The sequence below is a fragment of the Lithobates pipiens genome, unplaced genomic scaffold (genome assembly GCF_037356315.1).
Source record: "Lithobates pipiens isolate NorthernLeopardFrog02 unplaced genomic scaffold, aLitPip1_a1.2 Scaffold_18, whole genome shotgun sequence".
Lineage (NCBI taxonomy): Eukaryota > Metazoa > Chordata > Amphibia > Anura > Ranidae > Lithobates > Lithobates pipiens.
Window position 1 is genome coordinate 657,165,238 of NW_027507758.1, and position 23,926 is coordinate 657,189,163.

Consider the following 23,926-nt stretch of genomic DNA (forward strand, 5'->3'; position numbering starts at 1 on the left):
CATCTCCTCACCTTCCTATATATCAGAGACACCACCCTTCACATCTCCTCACCTTCCTATATATCAGAGACACCACCCTTCACATCTCCTCACCTTCCTATATATCAGAGACACCACCCTTCACATCTCCTCACCTTCCTATATATCAGAGACACCACCCTTCACATCTCCTCACCTTCCTGTATATCAGAGACACCACCCTTCACATCTCCTCACCTTCCTATATATCAGAGACACCACCCTTCACATCTCCTCACCTTCCTATATATCAGAGACACCACCCTTCACATCTCCTCACCATCCTATATATCAGAGACACCACCCTTCACATCTCCTCACCTTCCTATATATCAGAGACACCACCCTTCACATCTCCTCACCATCCTATATATCAGAGACACCACCCTTCACATCTCCTCACCTTCCTGTATATCAGAGACACCACCCTTCACATCTCCTCACCTTCCTATATATCAGAGACACCACCCTTCACATCTCCTCACCTTCCTGTATATCAGAGACACCACCCTTCACATCTCCTCACCATCCTATATATCAGAGACACCACCCTTCACATCTCCTCACCTTCCTATATATCAGAGACACCACCCTTCACATCTCCTCACCTTCCTATATATCAGAGACACCACCCTTCACATCTCCTCACCTTCCTATATATCAGAGACACCACCCTTCACATCTCCTCACCTTCCTGTATATCAGAGACACCACCCTTCACATCTCCTCACCTTCCTGTATATCAGAGACACCACCCTTCACATCTCCTCACCTTCCTATATATCAGAGACACCACCCTTCACATCTCCTCACCTTCCTATATATCAGAGACACCACCCTTCACATCTCCTCACCTTCCTATATATCAGAGACACCACCCTTCACATCTCCTCACCTTCCTATATATCAGAGACACCACCCTTCACATCTCCTCACCATCCTATATATCAGAGACACCACCCTTCACATCTCCTCACCTTCCTATATATCAGAGACACCACCCTTCACATCTCCTCACCTTCCTGTATATCAGAGACACCACCCTTCACATCTCCTCACCTTCCTGTATATCAGAGACACCACCCTTCACATCTCCTCACCTTCCTATATATCAGAGACACCACCCTTCACATCTCCTCACCTTCCTATATATCAGAGACACCACCCTTCACATCTCCTCACCATCCTATATATCAGAGACACCACCCTTCACATCTCCTCACCTTCCTATATATCAGAGACACCACCCTTCATATCTCCTCACCTTCCTATATATCAGAGACACCACCCTTCATATCTCCTCACCTTCCTATATATCAGAGACACCACCCTTCATATCTCCTCACCATCCTATATATCAGAGACACCACCCTTCACATCTCCTCACCATCCTATATATCAGAGACACCACCCTTCACATCTCCTCTTCTTCCTGTATATCAGAGACACCACCCTTCACATCTCCTCACCTTCCTGTATATCAGAGACACCACCCTTCACATCTCCTCACCTTCCTGTATATCAGAGACACCACCCTTCACATCTCCTCACCTTCCTGTATATCAGAGACACCACCCTTCACATCTCCTCACCTTCCTGTATATCAGAGACACCACCCTTCACATCTCCTCACCTTCCTATATATCAGAGACACCACCCTTCATATCTCCTCACCTTCCTGTATATCAGAGACACCACCCTTCACATCTCCTCACCATCCTATATATCAGAGACACCACCCTTCATATCTCCTCACCTTCCTATATATCAGAGACACCACCCTTCACATCTCCTCACCTTCCTATATATCAGAGACACCACCCTTCACCTCTCCTCACCTTCCTATATATCAGAGACACCACCCTTCATATCTCCTCACCTTCCTGTATATCAGAGACACCACCCTTCACATCTCCTCACCTTCCTGTATATCAGAGACACCACCCTTCACATCTCCTCACCTTCCTATATATCAGAGACACCACCCTTCACATCTCCTCACCATCCTATATATCAGAGACACCACCCTTCACATCTCCTCACCTTCCTGTATATCAGAGACACCACCCTTCATATCTCCTCACCTTCCTGTATATCAGAGACACCACCCTTCACATCTCCTCACCTTCCTGTATATCAGAGACACCACCCTTCACATCTCCTCACCATCCTATATATCAGAGACACCACCCTTCACATCTCCTCACCTTCCTGTATATCAGAGACACCACCCTTCACATCTCCTCACCTTCCTGTAGATCAGTACCAGGACTCTCTGTGGGGTCCTCTCTTTGGGGTAATTTCTATTGAGTCCTCTCTGTATTGTACACTTTGTGGGGTCCTCTCTGAATGAGTGACTTGTATAGCACTACCTATGTGAACTGAATTGCCTCAGGGCGCTTTCTTGCCACCGGTGTCCATCTGCAGCTTTTTACACGGTCCTTTAACCTGTAGAGTCCCGACACACTTACAACACATACAACATTCACATACACATATTATGGCCAATTTTTTTTGGACAGGGTCTAATTAACCTTCCAGCATGTCTTTGGAGTGTGGGAGGAAACCGGAGTACCTGGAGGAAACCCGCACAGGGAGAACATGCAAACTCCAGGCAGATAGTGTCGTGGTCGGGATTTGAACCAGCAACCCTATTGCTGCTAGGTGAAAGTGCTAACCACTACACCACTGTGCTTCTGTGGGGTCCTCTGTATGGAGTCCTCTCTGTGGGGTCCTCTCTGTGGAGTCCTCTGTATGGAGTCCTCTCCGTGGGGTCCTCTGTATGGAGTCCTCTCCGTGGGGTCCTCTGTATGGAGTCCTCTCCGTGGGGTCCTCTGTATGGAGTCCTCTCTGTGGGGTCCTCTGTATGGAGTCCTCTCTGTGGGGTCCTCTGTATAGAGTCCTCTCTGTGGGGTCCTCCTGTATAGAGTCCTCTCTGTGGGGTCCTCTGTATAGAGTCCTCTCTGTGGGGTCCTCTCTGTGGAGTCCTCTCTGTGGGGTCCTCTGTATGGAGTCCTCTCTGTGGGGTCCTCTCTGCGGGGTCCTCTGTATAGAGTCCTCTGTATGGAGTCCTCTCTGTGGGGTCCTCTGTATGGAGTCCTCTCTGTGGGGTCCTCTGTATAGAGTCCTCTCTGTGGGGTCCTCTGTATAGAGTCCTCTCTGCGGGGTCCTCTGTATAGAGTCCTCTCTGCGGGGTCCTCTGTATGGAGTCCTCTCTGTGGGGTCCTCTCTGTGGGGTCTTCTGTATGGAGTCCTCTCTGTGGGGTCCTCTCTATGGAGTCCTCTCTGTGGGGTCCTCTCTATGGAGTCCTCTCTGCGGGGTCCTCTCTATGGAGTCCTCTCTGCGGGGGTGCGCTCTGTGGGGTCCTCTGTATAGAGTCCTCTCTCTGGGGTCCTCTCTGTGGGGTCCTCTCTATGGAGTCCTCTCTGTGGGGTCCTCTGTATGTAGTCCTCTCTATGGAGTCCTCTCTGTGGGGTCCTCTGTATGGAGTCCTCTCTGTGGGGTCCTCTGTATGGAGTCCTCTCTGTGGGGTCCTCTGTATGGAGTCCTCTCTGTGGGGTCCTCTCTGTGGGGTCCTCTCTGTGGGGTCCTCTCTGTGGAGTCCTCTCTGTGGGGTCCTCTGTATGTAGTCCTCTCTATGGAGTCCTCTCTGTGGGGTCCTCTGTATGTAGTCCTCTCTATGGAGTCCTCTCTGTGGGGTCCTCTGTATGGAGTCCTCTCCGTGGGGTCCTCTGTATAGAGTCCTCTCTGTGGGGTCCTCTCTGCGGGGTCCTCTGTATAGAGTCCTCTCTGTGGGGTCCTCTGTATGGAGTCCTCTCTGTGGGGTCCTCTGTATGTAGTCCTCTGTATGTAGTCCTCTGTATGGAGTCCTCTGTATGGAGTCCTCTCTGTGGGGTCCTCTGTATGGAGTCCTCTCTGTGGGGTCCTCTGTATGGAGTCCTCTCTGTGGGGTCCTCTCTATGGAGTCCTCTCTGTGGGGTCCTCTGTATGTAGTCCTCTCTATGGAGTCCTCTCTGTGGGGTCCTCTGTATGGAGTCCTCTCTGTGGGGTCCTCTGTATAGAGTCCTCTCTGTGGGGTCCTCTCTGCGGGGTCCTCTGCAGTGGCAGCTGGTGAAGTTTTTGGATGGGGGGCGCCAGACCCCGCCCATCATGACCCCGCCCATCATTTTGGCTCCTCTCACTTCTCATAAAACACGCCCCTTATGTAATCTGAAAAAAAATTTGGCGTGGGTTCCCCCCTCCGAGGGCATACCAGGCCCTTAGGTCTGGTATGGATTCCAAGGGGAACCCCCTACGCCGAAAAAACGGCGTGGGGGTCCCCCCAGATCCACACCAGACCCTTATCCGAGCACGCTACCCGGCCGGCCAGGAAAGGGGGTGGGGACGAGCGGGCGCCCCCCCTCCTGAGCCGTACCAGGCCGCGTGCCCTCAACATGGGGGGGTGCCTTGGGGGAGGGGGGCGTGCGGCCCCCCCACCCCAAAGCACCTTGTCCCCATGTTGATGAGGACAAGGGCCTCTTCCCGACAACCCTGGCCGTTGGTTGTCGGGGTCTGTGGACGGGGGGCTTATGGGAATCCGGGAGCCCCATTTAATAAGGGGGCCCCGGATACCGGCCCCCCACCCTATGTGAATGAGTATGGGGTACAATGTACCCCTACCCATTCACCTGTGAAAAAAAAGTACAAAAAAAACACAACACAGGGTTAAAATATTTTATTGCACAGCTCCGGGGGTCTTCCGTCTTCGGGGGTCTTCTCGCCGTACTCCTCCGCTATCTTCTTGTAGCTCTTTTGCTAGCGGAGGAGTCCGGCTTTCTTCCTCGCCGCCGGCCTCTTCTTCCGACTTCGGGGGTCTTGTCCCCCTCTTCGGTTCTTCTGCCGGGCCACCGCGCCTTCTTATAGCTCTTTTACAGGCGGTGGCCCGGTCTTCTGCTGCCGTCGCCGCCGCCGCCCGTTCTTCTTCTTCTTCTCCTTCTTCTCCAGGAGATGTTGCCTCGACGATCTCCCTGGCCGGAATGCCAGGGACGCGCTGCGCTGCCACTTATATAGGGACAATGGGGCGGTGTCACATGGGTTGATGTCACATGGGTTGGTCACATGGGTTCATGTCACATGGCGACTGTGACATCAACCCATGTGACCAACCCATGTGACATCAACCCATGTGACACCGCCCCATTGTCCGTATATAAGTGGCAGCGCAGCGCGTCCCTGGCATTCCGGCCAGGGAGATCGTCGAGGCAACATCTCCTGGAGAAGAAGGAGAAGAAGAAGAAGAAGAACGGGCGGCGGCGGCGATAGAAGACCGGGCCACCACCTGTAAAAGAGCTATAAGAAGGCGCGGTGGCCCGGCAGAAGAACCGAAGAGGGGGACAAGACCCCCGAAGTCGGAAGAAGAGGCCGGCGGCGAGGAAGAAAGCCGGGCTCCTCCGCTAGCAAAAGAGCTACAAGAAGATAGCGGAGGAGTCCTGCGAGAAGACCCCCGAAGACGGAAGACCCCCGGAGCTGTGCAATAAAATATTTTAACCCTGTGTTGTTTTTTTGTACTTTTTTTCACAGGTGAATGGGTAGGGGTACATTGTACCCAATACTCATTCACATAGGGTGGGGGGGCCGGTATCCGTGGCCCCCTTATTAAAGGGGGCTCCCGGATTCCGATAAGCCCCCCGCCCGCAGACCCCGACAACCAACGGCCAGGGTTGTCGGGAAGAGGCCCTTGTCCTCATCAACATGGGGACAAGGTGCTTTGGGGTGGGGGGGCCGCACGCCCCCCCTCCCCCAAGGCACCCCCCCATGTTGAGGGCACGCGGCCTGGTACGGCTCAGGAGGGGGGGGCCGCCCGCTCGTCCCCACCCCCTTTCCTGGCCGGCCGGGTAGCGTGCTCGGATAAGGGTCTGGTGTGGATCTGGGGGGGACCCCCACGCCGTTTTTTCGGCGTAGGGGGTTCCCCTTGGAATCCATACCAGACCTAAGGGCCTGGTATGCTCTCGGAGGGGGAACCCACGTCAAATTTTTTTTCAGAAATTTGGCGTGGAGTTCCCCCTTCAGAGCTCATTCTCTGATTGGCCACGGCAAAAGTCGCCTGGCCTGGGGAAACCTTTCTGGCTGTGAAAGCTTTTTGCATTCATTCAGCTAAATGCACGAACATTCTCCACAAAGTCGAGGCTAGAAAGCCTTTATGCGGTGACTCACCTCTCACTGTCTGGCAGCTTCGCTCGGGCTAAGGAACGGAGCTGCCGACGTCACTTCCGGGTTTTGTGAAGCAGCCGAAAGCCGGAAATGACTGCCTGTCTAAGAATGACAATGCTCCCGCCCGCAGAATCACAGTGATTTTACGGGCGGAAGCTAGTCGGCGTTCTGCAGTGCGCCGCAAGGCGGGTTTTTAACCCGCAAATGAAGTGCCATGGATGCAATCTTGTGATTGCATCGACGTGGCGCTTCTCATAGTGCACTGTGACCGGCGCCACAGTACACTATGTCAAATTGTTAAATGACATTTTTTTTTTTTTTTAAATGTCTTAACCACTTCAGGACCGCCGTATTGCCAATGTACGTCAGCACAATGGCACAGGCAGGCACAATCACGTAGATGTACGTGATTGCCTTCCAGCGGGTGGGGGGTCCTATCGGACCCCCTCCCGTTGGATACGACGGTCCGGTTCCCTCCAGGAGCGCTCCGTGATGAGGGGATGGCCGTTGGTTTTCGGCCACCCCCTCTGGATCGCTCCTGGCCAATGAGAAGCTTCCTCCCACTGTGTATTGTTTACACAGGAAGGAGGAAGTGATGTCATTCTCCTCGAGGCGGGCTTTTTGACCGGACTACGAGGAGAAGACTAATAGTAAGTGTGCACCAACACTACACTGACATGTAGGTACACACAGGCACACAAACCCCCCCCCCGATCGCCCCCCGATCCCCCCCCGCCCCCCCTCCCCCCCCAGTCACAGTGTCACTGATTGCATTGATCATTTCTTTACTGATCAATGCATTCAGTGTCAGTTGTGACAGTAAAAACTGTCAGGACAGTTAGTGTTAGGTCCAGGGTAGCCCCCTATCACCCCCCAATAAAGATTTAACCCCCTGATTGCCCCTAGAGTTAACCCTTTCACCCCCTTTTGCCAGTGTCACTAAGCGATCATTTTTCTGATCGCTGCATGTGTCGCTACTGTCGCTAAGTAGCTAGTTATTTTTTTAGGTTCACCGCCAGGTTTTTATAGCGCTAGGTACCCCGATATACTACCCAATAATGGTTTTAACCCCCTGATTGCCGCTAGTTAACCCTTTCACCCCCTTTTGCCAGTGTCACTAAGCGATCATTTTTCTGATCGCTGCATCAGTGTCGCTAGTGTCGCTAGGTAGCTAGTTATTTTTTTAAGTTCACCGCCAGGTTTTTATAGCACTAGGTACCCCGATATACTACCCAATAATGGTTTTAACCCCCTGATTGCTGCTAGTTAACCCTTTCACCCCCTTTCACCAGCGATCACAGTATAAGTGTCACTGGTGACGCTGGTTAGCCAGTTAGTTATTTTGGTTCCCCGTCAGGTTTTTATATAGCGCCAGGGACCCCCATATACTACCTAATAAAAATTTGAACCCCCTGATTGCCCCTAGTTAACCCTTTCACCACTGATCACCGTATAAGTGTTACGGGTGACTCTGGTTAGTTTGTTTTTTATAGCATCAGGGCACCCACCATTTATTACCCAATAAAGGTTTAACCCCCTGATCACCCGGCGGGTGATATCAATTAGGTTTTAGGGTCAGGGTCTGCGTCGCCCCAGGCAGCGCTAGGTTAGTGCCAGTACCGCTAACACCCACATGCAAAGCATAAACCTCCTGTAGTGGTATAGAATCTGAACAGATCAATATCTGATCTGATCAGATCTATACTAGCGTCCCCAGCAGTTTAGGGTTCCAAAAAAATGCATTGTTAGCGGGATCAGCCCAGATACCTGCTAGCACCTGCGTTTTGCCCCTCTGCCCAGCCCACCCAAGTGCAGTATCGATCGATCACTGTCACTTACAAAACACTAAACACATAACTGCAGCGATCGCAGAGTCAGGCCTGATCCCTGCAATCGCTAACAGTTTTTTTGGTAGCATTTTATATTTAAATCCGGAAGGCAGTGCTTGGTTTTCGGGGTCCCGTACGCGGCTAGGCTCCCAAAAAGTCCCCCACATGTGGTATCCCCATACTCGGGAGAAGCAGCAGAATTTATTTTGGGGTGTAATTTGACTTCTGCCCATAGCATGTGTGAGCAATATATCATTTAGTGACAACTTTGTGCAAAAAAAAAAAAAGTTTGTAATCTTCCCGCAACTTGTGGCAAAATATAAAATATTTCATGGACTCAACATGCCTCTCAGTAAATAGCTTGGGGTGTCTACTTTCCAAAATGGGGTCATTTGGGGGGGTTTTGTGCTATTTTGGCATTTTATGGCCTTCGAAACTGTGATAGGTAGTGAGGAGTTAAATCAAAAATTTGCACCCTTAGAAATCCTGAAGGCAGTGATTGGTTTTCGGGGTGCCGTGCGTGACTAGACTCCCAAAAAGTCCCACACATGTGGTATCCCCATACTCAGGAGAAGCAGCAGAATATATTTTGGGGTGAAATTCCACATATAACCATGGCATGTGTGAGCAATATATCATTTAGTGACAACTTTTTGTAAAAAAAAATTTTTTTTTTTTTTTTGTCATTATTCAATCCCTTAGGACAAATGGACTATGCGGGGTCCTCTGTGCGGGGTCCTCTGTGCGGGGTCCTCTGTGCGGGGTCCTCTGTGCGGGGTCCTCTGTGCGGGGTCCTCTCTATGGACTCCTCTCTGTGGGGTCCTCTCTGTGGGGTCCTCTGTATGGAGTCCTCTCTGTGGGGTCCTCTCTGTGGGGTCCTCTCTGCGGGGTCCTCTGTGTGGGGTCCTCTCTATGGACTCCTCTCTGTGGGGTCCTCTGTATGGAGTCCTCTCTGTGGGGTCCTCTCTGCGGGGTCCTCTCTGTGGGGTCCTCTGTATGGAGTCCTCTGTGTGGGGTCCTCTGTGTGGGGTCCTCTGTATGGACTCCTCTCTATGGACTCCTCTCTGCGGGGTCCTCTCTGCGGGGTCCTCTCTGCGGGGTCCTCTGTGCGGGGTCCTCTCTATGGACTCCTCTCTGCGGGGTCCTCTCTATGGACTCCTCTCTGCGGGGTCCTCTCTGCGTAGTCCTCTGTGCGGGGTCCTCTGTGCGGGGTCCTCTCTATGGACTCCTCTCTGCGGGGTCCTCTCTGCGGGGTCCTCTGTGCGGGGTCCTCTCTATGGACTCCTCTCTGCGGGGTCCTCTCTGCGGGGTCCTCTGTGCGGGGTCCTCTCTATGGACTCCTCTCTGTGGGGTCCTCTCTTTGGGGTCCTCTGTGGGGTAATCAGGTGTTGGTGGCCCTCTCTTTCCTCGGATTTCTATCATGGTGATTCTATTAGCGGAGTCTGATCGCAGGGACCCCAGTCAGGTTCTTAGACCCTCCCCTGCTTAGTTGGAGACTCCGCCTTATCCTGTATGGTGGGATCCCTCCCATGGAGCGCATTGCGCCCCCCTCTGACACCGGAGGATCCGTCTGTTACTTCTACCCCTGTGATCTCCCCGTCTCCAGTCACATGTGGGCGATGAGTGAGGAGGGGGGGTGAGAAGAATGGGTGAGTGAGGAGGGGGAGTGATGAATAATGAGGGGGAGGGATGAGTAATAAGGGGGAGGGAGGAGTGAGAGGGGGAGTGTGGAGGGGGAGGGGTGAGTGATGAGGAGGAGGGGTGAGTGATGAGGGGTCAGTGAGGAGGGGGAAGGATGAATAATGAGGGGGGATGAGTGATGAGGGGGGTGTGGAGGGGGAGGGGTCAGTGAGGAGGGGGAGGAGTCAGTCTTATTCTAGGACGATATGAAGGGGGAGGGGTGAGTGATGAGGAGGAGGGGGAGTGATGAATAATGAGGGGGAGGGATGAGTAATGAGGGGGAGGGAGGAGTGAGAGGGGGAGTGTGGAGGGGGAGGGGTGAGTGATGAGGGGGGGAGGGGTGAGTGATGAGGAGGAGGGGTGAGTGATGAGGGGTCAGTGAGGAGGGGGAAGGATGAATAATGAGGGGGGATGAGTGATGAGGGGGGTGTGGAGGGGGAGGGGTCAGTGAGGAGGAGGAGGAGTCAGTCTTATTCTAGGATGATATGAAGGGGAGGGGAGTGTGAAGGATCCTCCTATCAGGAAATGGTTGCAGACATAGGACACGCCCCCTAGAGGGTGTATTTTCTCTGGACCGGAGCGCGGAGGGGAATTTCCTCTCCGGATTGCTGAAAATCCTTCACAAGATCTTTCTCATCACTTCCCCGAACCAACCATGTGATTGGCTATATGATGGGAGGAGCCGAGCCGTGCCGTGATTGGCTATATTATGCTGCTATTATCAAGTCCCACCCCCAGCGACTCAGTGACTCCTCCCCCTTCATCACCTATAATCTGAGATTTCTGTAGACCCCGCCTCCTCTCCACCCCATTTAAAGAGCCCGCCCCGGCGCTGAGTATCCGGTCACATGAGCGGGGCGGAAGTGACGTCACCCGGAAGAGAGGTGAGGACAGCAGGGGGCGCCCGGAGATCGGTGAGTCTGTGTATGGAATGTGACGTCACCGGTGCCCGGATCTCCGACCGAGAGGATCGTCTCCGTGTGTGAGACCGGCGGGGGGAGGTGCTACACCGAACGTGCTGACCCGCCCCTGCAGTGTGACCACACCCCCACAGCGCCTCCCCCTAGAATGACCACACCCCCACACGCAGCTCCTCCCCCATACAATGACCACACCCCCACACAACTCCTCCCACATACAATGACCACACACAGCTCCTCCCCCCCATAGAATGACCACACACAGCCCCTCCCCCATAGAATGACCACACACAGCCCCTCCCCCATAGAATGACCACACACAGCCCCTCCCCCCCCCATAGAATGACCACACACAGCCCCTCCCCCCCCATAGAATGACCACACACAGCCCCTCCCCCCCCATAGAATGACCACACACAGCCCCTCCCCCCCCATAGAATGACCACACACAGTCCCTCCCCCCCATAGAATGACCACACACAGCCCCTCCCCCCCCCATAGAATGACCACACACAGCCCCTCCCCCCCCATAGAATGACCACACACAGCCCCTCCCCCCCCCATAGAATGACCACACACAGCCCCTCCCCCCCATAGAATGACCACACACAGCCCCTCCCCCCCCATAGAATGACCACACACAGCCCCCCCCCCCATAGAATGACCACACACAGCCCCTCCCCCCCCCCATAGAATGACCACACACAGCTCCTCTCCCATAGAAGGACCACACCCCCACACAGCTCCTCCCCCTTAAAATGACCACGCCCCCTCCACCTATATCTTCTCTTCTCTCCTCTCCCCCTCCATCCATGTGCTCTCTCTTCTCCCCGCCCACTCCATGACTCCTCTGATTGGCTAATGAGGAGCACAGACATTAGTGACGGTAATTCTTTGCTCTTCCTCCTCCTCTCAGGTTTCCGCCATGTTGGTACAGCTGGACGGGAAGTTGCAGGCCCAGCCGGTGGAGGTGTTGCGGCAGCGATGGTTCCCGGATGGACACATCGACTATCTGATCAGATGGAGGTTGCAGAATGTGGAGGAAGTGGGCGGGGGAAAGGGGACCCCCTCCGAGACGGACAGCAAGACCCCCAATATTCAGATGTGGATGTCCGCAAAGGAAGTTCACACCAACTGCCCCTCCCTGCTGGGCATGGGCAGACCTGGGGGGCGGGGCTTCACAGGAGAAAAGAATTCAGGTCCGCCCAATGAGGAGTCTCTTCAGGAGATGAGCGAGGATGTGCGGAGTCTGGTCCACCGAGCCTCCAGACAGGTGTGCCAGAGCTCCGCCCCTGACTCCACCCTCCTCCACACCATTCATGTGCTCAGTGCCTACGCCGCCATTGGCTCCCTGGCCGGGGTCTTCAAGGAGACCGGAGCTCTGGATCTTCTGATGAAGCTGCTTTGTAATCCCCAGAAGGAGATCCGCAACCACGCCTGCAAGATGTTACGTGCCCTCGCGTCACATGACACAGGTGGGAGGTCCTTAGAGTGCAGTGATTGGAGGGTCAGCCAGGGGGCGGGATAAGGAGGTAATATCTGACCAATTGGCATCACTGATAACTGTTGGGTAATACCGGTGCCATGTTCTGTATCGGGTCCAGTACTGAGGTATGATGGGTAATGATGACATCATGTTCTGTATCGGGTCAAGTACTGAGGTATGATGGGTGGTGATGACATCATGTTCTGTATCGGGTCCAGTACTGAGGTATGATGGGTGGTGATGACATCATGTTCTGTATCGGGTCCAGTACTGAGGTATGATGGGTAATGATGACATCATGTTCTGTAGTTGGGTCCAGTTCTAAGGTATGATGGGTAATGATGACATCATGTTCTGTAGAGTCGGGTCCAGTACTGAGGTATGATGGGTAATGATGACATCATGTTCTGTATCGGGTCAAGTACTGAGGTATGATGGGTGGTGATGACATCATGTTCTGTATCGGGTCCAGTACTGAGGTATGATGGGTAATGATGACATCATGTTCTGTATCGGGTCCAGTTCTAAGGTATGATGGGTAATGATGACATCATGTTCTGTAGTTGGGTCCAGTTCTAAGGTATGATGGGTAATGATGACATCATGTTCTGTAGAGTCGGGTCCAGTACTGAGGTATGATGGGTAATGATGACATCATGTTCTGTAGAGTCGGGTCCAGTACTGAGGTATGATGGGTAATGATGACATCATGCTTTGTAGAGTCGGGTCCAGTACTGAGGTATGATGGGTAATGATGACATCATGTTCTGTAGAGGCGGGTCCAGTACTGAGGTATGATGGGTAATGATGACATCATGTTCTGTAGAGTCGGGTCCAGTACTGAGGTATGATGGGTAATGATGACATCATGTTCTGTAGAGTCGGGTCCAGTACTGAGGTGTGATGGGAAATAATGGCGCCATGTTTTTCAGGGAGTCGGGCCCACGTTCTCCTCGCGCTCAGTCAGCAGGACGGGATAGAAGAACACATGGATTTCGAGTCGCGCTTCACGTTGCTCCAACTCTTTGCTGAGACAACCAGCTCAGAAGAACATTGTATCTCCTTTGAAGGGGTACACCTACCTCAGGTATGTGCCAGGTTGTGGCCCTTTTTCCCTGTTTGTGGTCTGTAGAATGACCCCCTGTGGTTCTCGTGGCAGATTCCGGGGAAGCAGCTCTTCTCATTGGTGAAGAGATACCTGTGTGTGACCTCCATGATGGACCAGCTGAGCAGTGACCGGCCCGATGGTGAGACCTCCTCGCTGCAGAGACGCTTCGATTTCAGCATGGCCATGGGCAGCCTGATCTGTGAACTGGTGCGGGTGATGGGCTGGAGGGAAAACGTCAGTAAATCCTCCATTGATAGGAAAGTCTTCCCTCCATGTCGGAGGATCTCGCACAGAAAACATCGATTGAAGGTGCGATCAGACTTCTCCCACAGAGAGGATTACGCCGAGTACCTGAAGCGGGTTCTTCTCCCCGGCATGGCGGTGCGGATGGTGGAGGACTGTGAGCCGCTGAAAGCTGGAGATGAGGGAGTCTTCCTACAAAGCCTCAATGGACTTCCTCCTGCAGAGGTAACTTCCGTACACACTGTGAGTGGTGGTGGTGGTGGGGGGGGGGGGGCACTGCTGAGCCCATTTTATTCTTGGAGTATGATGGTGGGGGTGGGGTGTGCCGGTGTCACATAAGCTGCCCATACACTGTTCAGATTTCATCTGGTTCCTGAGCGGTGCTATTTGGCTGCTAGTGGGGCACATATAACCCAGCTAGTGGCCAAGGAAGAGGTTAAATGCGCCCATGAAGCACTGCTGCCAAATCGCATTGCATGCGCTTCGGCAGTGGTGCCCATTCATATCAATGGGCAGGAGTGGTGGGGGAGGGGTATACACCACTCCAAATGTGCTGCTTGCAAGACTTTTTTTTAAGATCCTGCCAGCGCATCGCCTCGGTGTGAAAGGGCTCTCTTTCACACAGACTGCAGGGGAGCCGTTTTGCAGGCACTTTACAGGCGCTATTTTTAGCCCAAAAGCGCCTGAAAAACGCCCCAATGGGAAAGGTGTGTTAGATCAAGAGGGATTAAAAAAAAAAAATAATAATAATAATAATAATAAAAAAGGAAAAAAATAAATAAAATAAAATCGGCCTAACATATCGGCCCCAAAAAAACGGCATCATATATCGGCCGCCATGATTTCTAAATATCGGCATCGGCCAGAGAAAAACCCATATCGGTCGACCTCTAAGCACGATTGTGGATCAGGCACAGGGTTCCCACCGGGCAGCAATGGATTGACCAAGTGAATGATATGATAATCGGGGAAAACTGAACCTACCAGCATAGGAACGCACCGCACAAATTCTATACTATGTGGCAGAGGTGGCTCGAGGTTCGGGGGCTGGCCCCTCATCATCTTATACAGGTTCGGGGGCTAGCCCCTCATCATCTTATACAGGTTATTACGGGGCTGGCCCCTCATCATCTTATACAGGTTCGGGGGCTAGCCCCTCATCATCTTATACAGGTTATTACGGGGCTGGCCCCTCATCATCTTATACAGGTTCGGGGGCTAGCCCCTCATCATCTTATACAGGTTATTACGGGGCTGGCCCCTCATCATCTTATACAGGTTCGGGGGCTGGCCCCTCATCATCTTATACAGGTTCCGGGGCTAGCCCCTCATCATCTTATACAGGTTATTACGGGGCTGACTCCGGGGTCCGGAACACGGTGGAACTTGGAGAGTAATAAGCAATTAGTGGAGCTGCTTTTTTTTTCTTCTCTCTCTCAATAAATAGGCATGGGGGGGAAAGCGGAGTCGGGTCAGGCTGGGTACTAGAGAAATGAGTGGTGTACCGGATTCTTTTCACATATGGCTGTTATGAAGTATGTTGTGGTCTCAGAGGGAATATTATTTCTTTTTGACTTCGTTTTGCCTCCCCCTTTTCTTCTGTTTTTTTTTTTTTTTTTTCCCCATTTAGACTGTAACCTTTTTATTTTTTTGGTTCCTGCTGCTTCACAAGTCGGATACATTATGTGTATTTGTATTACCACCATCTCTGTTTTGATTCTCTGTACAATTGTTCAGAGTGGCCTTCTGGTCGATGTTTGGCCGAGGAATCAGCATTATTGTATGACTGCACTATATGTCTATGTATGGCTTGTACCAATGTATTTTTTTTGTAATAAAAACTTTTTTGATTTAAAAAAATGTTGGAGGTGGTGAAACGTAGACGGTACATCATGGAGTCGGACGAGAAGATCAATGCAGTTCCTGGCCATAAGATCACCAAATCGGGTGAGTGTATCCGGGCAACTGAGCAATAATCTCAGGAGGGAGTATCTGTGTCGGGGGAGGAGGAGGAGGGAGTATCTGTGTCGGGGGAGGAGGAGGAGGGAGTATCTGTGTCGGGGGAGGAGGAGGAGGGAGTATCTGTGTCGGAGGAGGAGGAGGGAGTATCTGTGTCGGGGGGAGGAGGGAGTGTCTGTGTTGGGGGAGGGGAGGGAGGAAGTAGCTGTGTGTGTCGGAAGAGGGGAGGGAGGAAGTAGCTGTGTGTGTCGGAAGAGGGGAGGGAGGAAGTAGCTGTGTGTGTCGGGAGAGGGGAGGGAGGAAGTAGCTGTGTGTGTCGGGAGAGGGGAGGGAGGAAGTAGCTGTGTGTGTCGGGAGAGGGGAGGGAGGAAGTAGCTGTGTGTGTGTGTGTGTGTCGGGGGAGGGGAGGGAGGAAGTAGCTGTGTGTGTGTCGGGAGAGGGGAGGGAGGAAGTAGCCGTGTGTGTGTCGGGGGAGGGGAGGGAGGAAGTAGCCGTGTGTGTGTCGGGGGAGGGGAGGGAGGAAGTAGCCGTGTGTGTGTGTCGGGAGAGGGGAGGGAGGAAGTAGCCGTGTGTGTGTCGGGGGAGGGGAGGGAGGAAGTAGCCGTGTGTGTGTCGGGGGAGGGGAGGGAGGAAGTAGCCGTGTGTGTGTGTCGGGAGAGGGGAGGGAGGAAGTAGCTGTGTGTGTCGGGAGAGGGGAGGGAGGAAGTAGCTGTGTGTGTCGGAAGAGGGGAGGGAGGAAGTAGCTGTGTGTCGGAAGAGGGGAGGGAGGAAGTAGCTGTGTGTGTCGGGAGAGGGGAGGGAGGAAGTAGCTGTGTGTGTCGGAATAGGGGAGGGAGGAAGTAGCTGTGTGTGTCGGGAGAGGGGAGGGAGGAAGTAGCTGTGTGTGTGTGTGTGTGTGTGTCGGAAGAGGGGAGGGAGGAAGTAGCTGTGTGTGTCGGAAGAGGGGAGGGAGGAAGTAGCTGTGTGTGTCGGAAGAGGGGAGGGAGGAAGTAGCTGTGTGTGTCGGAAGAGGGGAGGGAGGAAGTAGCTGTGTGTGTCGGGGGAGGGGAGGGAGGAAGTAGCTGTGTGTGTCGGGAGAGGGGAGGGAGGAAGTAGCTGTGTGTGTCGGGAGAGGGGAGGGAGGAAGTAGCTGTGTGTGTCGGGAGAGGGGAGGGAGGAAGTAGCTGTGTGTGTCGGGGGAGGGGAGGGAGGAAGTAGCTGTGTGTGTCGGGGGAGGGGAGGGAGGAAGTAGCTGTGTGTGTCGGGGGAGGGGAGGGAGGAAGTAGCTGTGTGTGTGTGTGTGTGTGTGTGTGTGTCGGAAGAGGGGAGGGAGGAAGTAGCTGTGTGTGTCGGGGGAGGGAGGGAGTGTCTGTGTGTGTGTGTCGGAGGAGGGGAGGGAGGAAGTAGCTGTGTGTCGGAGGAGGGGAGGGAGGAAGTAGCTGTGTGTCGGAGGAGGGGAGGGAGGAAGTAGCTGTGTGTGTCGGAGGAGGGGAGGGAGGAAGTAGCTGTGTGTCGGAGGAGGGGAGGGAGGAAGTAGCTGTGTGTCGGAGGAGGGGAGGGAGGAAGTAGCTGTGTGTCGGAGGAGGGGAGGGAGGAAGTAGCTGTGTGTGTCGGAGGAGGGGAGGGAGGAAGTAGCTGTGTGTGTCGGAGGAGGGGAGGGAGGAAGTAGCTGTGTGTGTCGGAGGAGGGGAGGGAGGAAGTAGCTGTGTGTGTCGGAGGAGGGGAGGGAGGAAGTAGCTGTGTGTCGGAGGAGGGGAGGGAGGAAGTAGCTGTGTGTCGGAGGAGGGGAGGGAGGAAGTAGCTGTATGTCGGGGGGGTATCTCTCTCCATGTCCTGGTTGGACGGTGCCGTAGTCTTCCTCAGGTATTTATACTGTTGGTGGTGTAACGGGCCCCTGGAACCGGCACGGTATACCTCTGGTGTTGGGGCTCGGGACCGATGCGTGTTGATTGGAGGAATATTCCGAGGATGGGGGTTTCTGTTTCGTGGAGTTCAGGAATTCGGTTTTCTTCTCCTTCAGGGATCCCGGCGTTGTCCTCAGGCGGCGGCACCTCGTCTCCTCCAGATCAGATTGGCGGCACCATCAGGCGGGAGGATTGGTGGGAGATTCTATTCTTTATCCAGCAGCTGGAGGAGGAGACTCAGAGGAGGGTGATGGAGATGATTGGAGGCTCTTTGGAAAAGGTCAGCTTTTATTGGTAGATCTCAGATTTTTATATATATATAATTTCTTTCTTCACTTTTTCCATCAATTTTTCCTCTTCGTCTTAAAGGGCCGGCTGCCTCTTGTCCAGATGTCGGTGTCTGTGGAAGTAGCGCAGGAAATGCTAGCGATGATTGTGAAGAACTGTCATGGCCATCTTCTGTGTGACCTGCAGACCTCACATGTCTATAACCAGTTCTATGGAAAAGTGAAGTCCCATGACGGTGATGATGCCTCTCCCACTAGCCCCACGCCAAGCGTATCACAGGTGGGAACAGGGCGGGGGGTGAGCACTGGATCCTCTGATCTGCAGACACTGAACACTCTTCTCATGCTGGAAGGGATGGAGCTCTCCGAGAAGACAGGAGGTGAGGATGACCATGGACTCCGAGGTGTGGTGAGGAGAGAGCCTCTTCTCCTCCCCAGACTGGTGACATGGAGGGAGGGGGTGTACAGGGGTCTGTCCTCTCCAGACTGGTGACATGGAGGGAGGGGGTGTACAGGGGTCTGTCCTCTCCAGACTGGTGACATGGAGGGAGGGGGTGTACAGGGGTCTGTCCTCCCCAGACTGGTGACATGGAGGGAGGGGGTGTACAGGGGGTCTGTCCTCTCCAGACTGGTGACATGGAGGGAGGGGGTGTACGGGGGTCTGTCCTCCCCAGACTGGTGACATGGAGGGAGGGGGTGTACAGGGGTCTGTCCTCTCCAGACATGGAGGGAGGGGGTGTACGGGGGTCTGTCCTCTCCAGACTGGTGACATGGAGGGAGGGGGTGTACGGGGGTCTGTCCTCTCCAGACTGGTGACATGGAGGGAGGGGGTGTACGGGGGTCTGTCCTCTCCAGACTGGTGACATGGAGGGAGGGGGTGTACAGGGGTCTGTCCTCTCCAGACTGGTGACATGGAGGGAGGGGGTGTACGGGGGTCTGTCCTCCCCAGACTGGTGACATGGAGGGAGGGGGTGTACGGGGGTCTGTCCTCCCCAGACTGGTGACATGGAGGGAGGGGGTGTACAGGGGGTCTGTCCTCTCCAGACTGGTGACATGGAGGGAGGGGGTGTACGGGGGTCTGTCCTCCCCAGACTGGTGACATGGAGGGAGGGGATGTACGGGGGTCTGTCCTCTCCAGACTGGTGACATGGAGGGAGGGGATGTACGGGGGTCTGTCATCTCCAGACTGGTGACATGGAGGGAGGGGGTGTACGGGGGTCTGTCCTCTCCAGACTGGTGACATGGAGGGAGGGGGTGTACGGGGGTCTGTCCTCTCCAGACTGGTGACATGGAGGGAGGGGGTGTACGGGGGTCTGTCCTCTCCAGACTGGTGACATGGAGGGAGGGGGTGTACGGGGGTCTGTCCTCTCCAGACTGGTGACATGGAGGGAGGGGGTGTATGGGGGTCTGTCCTCCCCAGACTGGTGACATGGAGGGAGGGGGTGTACGGGGGTCTGTCCTCTCCAGACTGGTGACATGGAGGGAGGGGGTGTACAGGGGTCTGTCCTCTACAGACTGGTGACATGGAGGGAGGGGGTGTACGGGGGTCTGTCCTCTCCAGACTGGTGACATTTTAGGAGGTAAACTAGGCTATGGGAAGAGAGTCCAGAGGTAGAGATAATCGGTGTGGAACATATTCCAGAGGGTAGTATTGGGGGCATTAGTGGTAGGTTAACTAAAGCACATAAACCGAAGGTAAGTACAGTAACTAGTCCTAGTTGCAATCTCGGAACACCCAATAAGAGGATAACGACCGGTGTAAACTACGTGGCCTGTTCACCAATGCCAGGAGCCTGGCGGACAAGATGGGTGAACTAGAGATACTGTTGTACGAGGAGGATTTTGATTTGGTGGGAATTTCAGAGACCTGGTTCTCGTGATTGGCTGGCAAACATTGAAGGGTATTCCCTTTATCGCAAGGATAGAGAGGGTAAAAAAGGGGGAGGGGTATGCCTATACAGTGTCTTGCGAAAGTATTCGGCCCCCTTGAACTTTTCAACCTTTTGCCACATTTCAGGCTTCAAACATAAAGATATAAAATGTTTATTTTTTGTGAAGAATCACCAACAAGTGGGACACAATTGTGAAGTGGAACAAAATCTATTGGATATTATAAACTTTTTTAGAAAATTAAAAAAATGAAAAGTGGGGCGTGCAAAATGATTGGGCCCCCCCTTGCGTTAATACTTTGTAGAGCCGCCTTTTGCTGCGATTACAGCTGCAAGTCGCTTGGGGTGTCTCTATCAGTTTTGCACATCGAGAGACTGAAATTCTTGCCCATTCTTCCTTGCAAAACAGCTGGAGCTCAGTGAGGTTGGATGGAGAGCGTTTGTGAACAGCAGTTTTCAGCTCTTTCCACAGATTCTCGATTGGATTCAGGTCTGGACTTTGACTTGGCCATTCTAACACCTGGATACGTTTATTTGTGAACCATTCCTTTGTAGATTTTGCTGTATGTTTGGGATCATTGTCTTGTTGGAAGGAGGTGGAATCCTTATGGGTAGAGCGCCAAAGGGATGAAGCTAAAGGGCAAAATAATACTGGGAGTATGCTATATGCCCTCTAACCTGAGGGAGGAGGGGGGAGGCGGATCTCCTATCACAATTTGGATTAGCAGCAAGGATGGGAAGTGTTATCATAATGGGGGATTTTAATTATCCAGACATAGACTGGGGGGAACCGCGCATTCATCTAAGGCTCGCCAGTTCCTAAATGTCTTACAGGACAATTTTTTATGGGTCAGATGGTAGACGCACCAACTAGAAATAAAGTGTTACTGGATCTACTGATTACCAACAATACAGACCTGATCACGGATGTGGTAATACGGGGCAATTTAGGGAACAGCGATCACAGGTCATTTGGCTTCAGTATGAATCGCACAAATAGGAAACATAAGGGGAATACAAAGACACTGAATTTTAAAGGAGCCAACTTCCCTAAACTACGAACCTTGCTAGAAGGCATACATTGGGATAAAATCTTAAGAACAAAGAACACGGAGGAGAGATTTAAGAGCATATTAAATAAGGGCATTAGCCAATGCATCTCATTGGGTAACACATTTTAAAAGAGCGAACAAAAGTCTTGGATGGCTTAACTCCAATGTAAAATTGCATATAAAAGCAAAGGCGAAGGCCTTCAAAAAATACAAGGTTGAGGGATCATCATCAGCATTCAGACTTTATAAAGAATGCAACAAGAAATGTAAGGGTGAGATAAGGACGGCTAAGATAGAACATAAAAAGACACATAGCGGAGGAGAAAAGAAATTCTTTAACCACCTCCCGCTGGCCATCAGATGACGGCTGGGCGGTGCAGCTCTTGTTCTCGGTGGAGGTCATATGACAGCCCTCCAGAATGACTGCTCTTGCGCACCCGCGGGGGTGCACTTTGCAGCGATCGGTGGTGAGATGTTTTAGTCTGACACACGACTACACCGATCTCGGTAAAGAGCATCTGATGGAGGCTCTTTACCATGTGATTAGCGATGTGCAATCACGGCTGATCACAATGTAAACAGGAAGAGCCGTTGATCGCCTTTCCTCACTTGTGTCTGACAGACGCAAGCAGAGGAGAGCCGATCAGCTGCTCTCTTGACGGGGGGGGGGGGTCTGTGTTGATTGTTTATCAGCGCAGCCCCCCCTCAGATGCCGCCAGGACCATCAGGGATTGCCACCACACTGGACCACCAGGTATGCCACCCTAGACCACCAGGGAAATGCCAATCGGTGCCCATCCCCAATGCCTGCCTATGCCATCAGCGATGCCTATCAATGCCATCTATCAGTGCCACTTTGCAGTGCCACCCATCAGTTCTGCCCATCAGTGTTGCACATCAGTGCCACCTTATCAAAGCCCATCAGTGAAGGAGAAAATTTACTTATTTACAAAATTTTACAACCGAAACAACTTATTTTTTTTTTATAAATTTGTTTAGCAACACATAAACACAGAGGTGATCAAATGCCACCAAAAGAAAGTTCTATTTGTGGGAACAAAATTATAAAAATTCTGTTTGGGTACAGCGTAGCATGACCACGCAATTTTCATTTAAACGGCGCTTAAAATTGGCCTGGGCAGGAAGGGGGTGTTACTGCCCAGTATTGAAGTAGTCAAGTATGTAAACCGTAGCAAAGGGAGGACAGGCCATATTGGCCCCATAAAGAATGAGGAAGGCCATCTGGTTACAAAGGATGGGGAGATGGTGAAGGTATTGAATTTATTCTTTACGAGGGAATCGGGGGGGGGGGGGGGGGGCTTCAGTAACCAAAACTGCAGTGTTTATCCTCATGACACATCACAGGAAGCCCCTCCATGGTTACCAGAGGACAGCATTAAAATTAGACTTGGGGAAACAACATTAATAAATCACCGGGACCAGATGGCTTGCACCCGAGGGTACTTGGGGAACTCGGTCAAGTAATTGCCAGACCATTGTTCCTAATTTTTAATGACAGTCTAATGACTGGATTGTTAACAGCTGATACTGTTACTCTGCCACATTGCCGCCTCTTCAGCCAGGATTTTAGAGTTGTCATCTGGTATTTCCTGATAGGCCCTGGTACTGAGTAGAGTCTAGCAGCCGTCTGTGGGCGATCTCCCATTCCTGAATGGCCAGATACTCTATATCGCCCAATACACTTCTGAGACGTTCAGTAGCTCTTCTCTGAAATCCATGATTTCGTCCAACTGTCACTCCCAAAGTTATGGTCTCCTGTCAGCTTCACATACAACAGTCTCAGGCCGCTGTAGCCAATACCTTCCGTTGGGCTGTCATCCGCTATCCAGGGACATGCTTGGGATACATGCCACCAGAGGGCTCTGTAACTCATCCAGCCGCATCTCTGCCCAGACCTGCCTGATTAATTCAGCTGTCTGCTCCTTGTGTGCTTTTTCTCCCAAAAACAGCACCCGCAATCCATACTACAACCAGTACCTTTCCTGGACGGAGGGGGGAACTTTTTTTTCCCCTGGTGTCACTGCTCACAGTTCGCAGCGGATAGAATCGAACCATCCCAGCAGGACCTGCTCTGATACCGGTCCTCTGTGCTGTAGCTGCATCTCTCGCAACCTCCTTCTGAATTCCTCTTCCATGGCGGCTGGTATCTGTACCTCTCCTCCTCTCCTGCTATCCGGACCTTGGATCCAGGTGGAGGGTTGGATGTTCCAGACTGCAGGAAGCGTCCCATTGCTTGCCACCAATGTAACGGAATGTCCCACGCTCCGCTTGAGTTATTCCGCTGTCATATACTGCTTCCTCCCAGTGTGAATATAGATATCAGATATTCCAACCGCTGATAACAACAAAGACGACTATACTCGTTCGGTTGCTGAACATGAACTGATTTATTTGAGGTGACACACAAATATATACAGCAGGATGACAATACAAACTGTAACCAGAAACCGAATTAACATGAGCTAATTATCTAATCATTTACCCAGACTAGGTGACTCGGAGATATGACTTTTTCAGGGTAGACTTGCTATCTCCTCACTCTCAACTTACAATACACATAAGTATAAACACATCCCCCAGTTTGCTAGGAGACAAAGCTCTGTTAATGAGACAAACTCTTGGGTTTCCAGATCTCATTAATTAGCATTCCTTTCACTTGCATCTGTCCACCTAGGCCCAAGCTGGCAGAGACCATCATGGCCTCCTTAATAATGTCCTTTTGCATTACATAACAGAATGTCTTCCTAAATGCTTGTAGCTCCCTCAAATGCCAGGGTCCATAGTCGGTAAGTAAGAGGCTAGCATTCAGTCCCCTCCAAAAGCCCCCATCCCGGGTAAGTCTATATCACAAGCCAATGTAGCACCGCTATTTAAAAGGGGCCCAAAATACATCCCTGGGAATTAGACCAGTTAGCCTAACATCAATAGTATGTAAACTCCTTGGAGGGATAAGGGACTATATACAAGACTTTAGTAATGAGAACGGTATCATTAGCAGTAGTCCGCATGGATTCATGAAGAATTGTTCTTGCCAAACTAATCTATTAACCTTTTATGAGGAGGTGAGCTGCCATCTAGATAAAGGAAGGCCCGTAGACGTGGTGTATCTAGATAAAGGAAGGCCCGTAGATGTGGTGTATCTAGATAAAGGAAGGCCCGTAGACGTGGTGTATCTAGATAAAGGAAGGCCCGTAGATGTGGTGTATCTAGATAAAGGAAGGCCCGTAGACGTGGTGTATCTAGATAAAGGAAGGCCCGTAGACGTGGTGTATCTGGATAAAGGAAGGCCCGTAGACGTGGTGTATCTAGATAAAGGAAGGCCCGTAGACGTGGTGTATCTGGATAAAGGAAGGCCCGTAGA

At 52.3% G+C, this 23,926-nt stretch overlaps 1 protein-coding gene across 1 annotated transcript in view; it reads left to right on the forward strand.

Annotated features, from left to right (window-relative positions):
• Positions 1 to 10,243: 10,243 nt before the first annotated feature.
• The window catches only part of LOC143989350 (cullin-9-like), a gene marked incomplete at its 3' end in the record, with an annotated part of 36,881 nt that continues 23,198 nt past the window's right edge, over positions 10,244 to 23,926 (forward strand). The window contains 7 exon segments of the mRNA XM_077489448.1: positions 10,244 to 10,601; positions 11,554 to 12,112; positions 13,056 to 13,210; positions 13,283 to 13,699; positions 15,343 to 15,421; positions 17,433 to 17,596; positions 17,686 to 17,983. Of these exon segments, the coding sequence (XP_077345574.1) occupies positions 10,566 to 10,601; positions 11,554 to 12,112; positions 13,056 to 13,210; positions 13,283 to 13,699; positions 15,343 to 15,421; positions 17,433 to 17,596; positions 17,686 to 17,983 (1,708 nt within the window).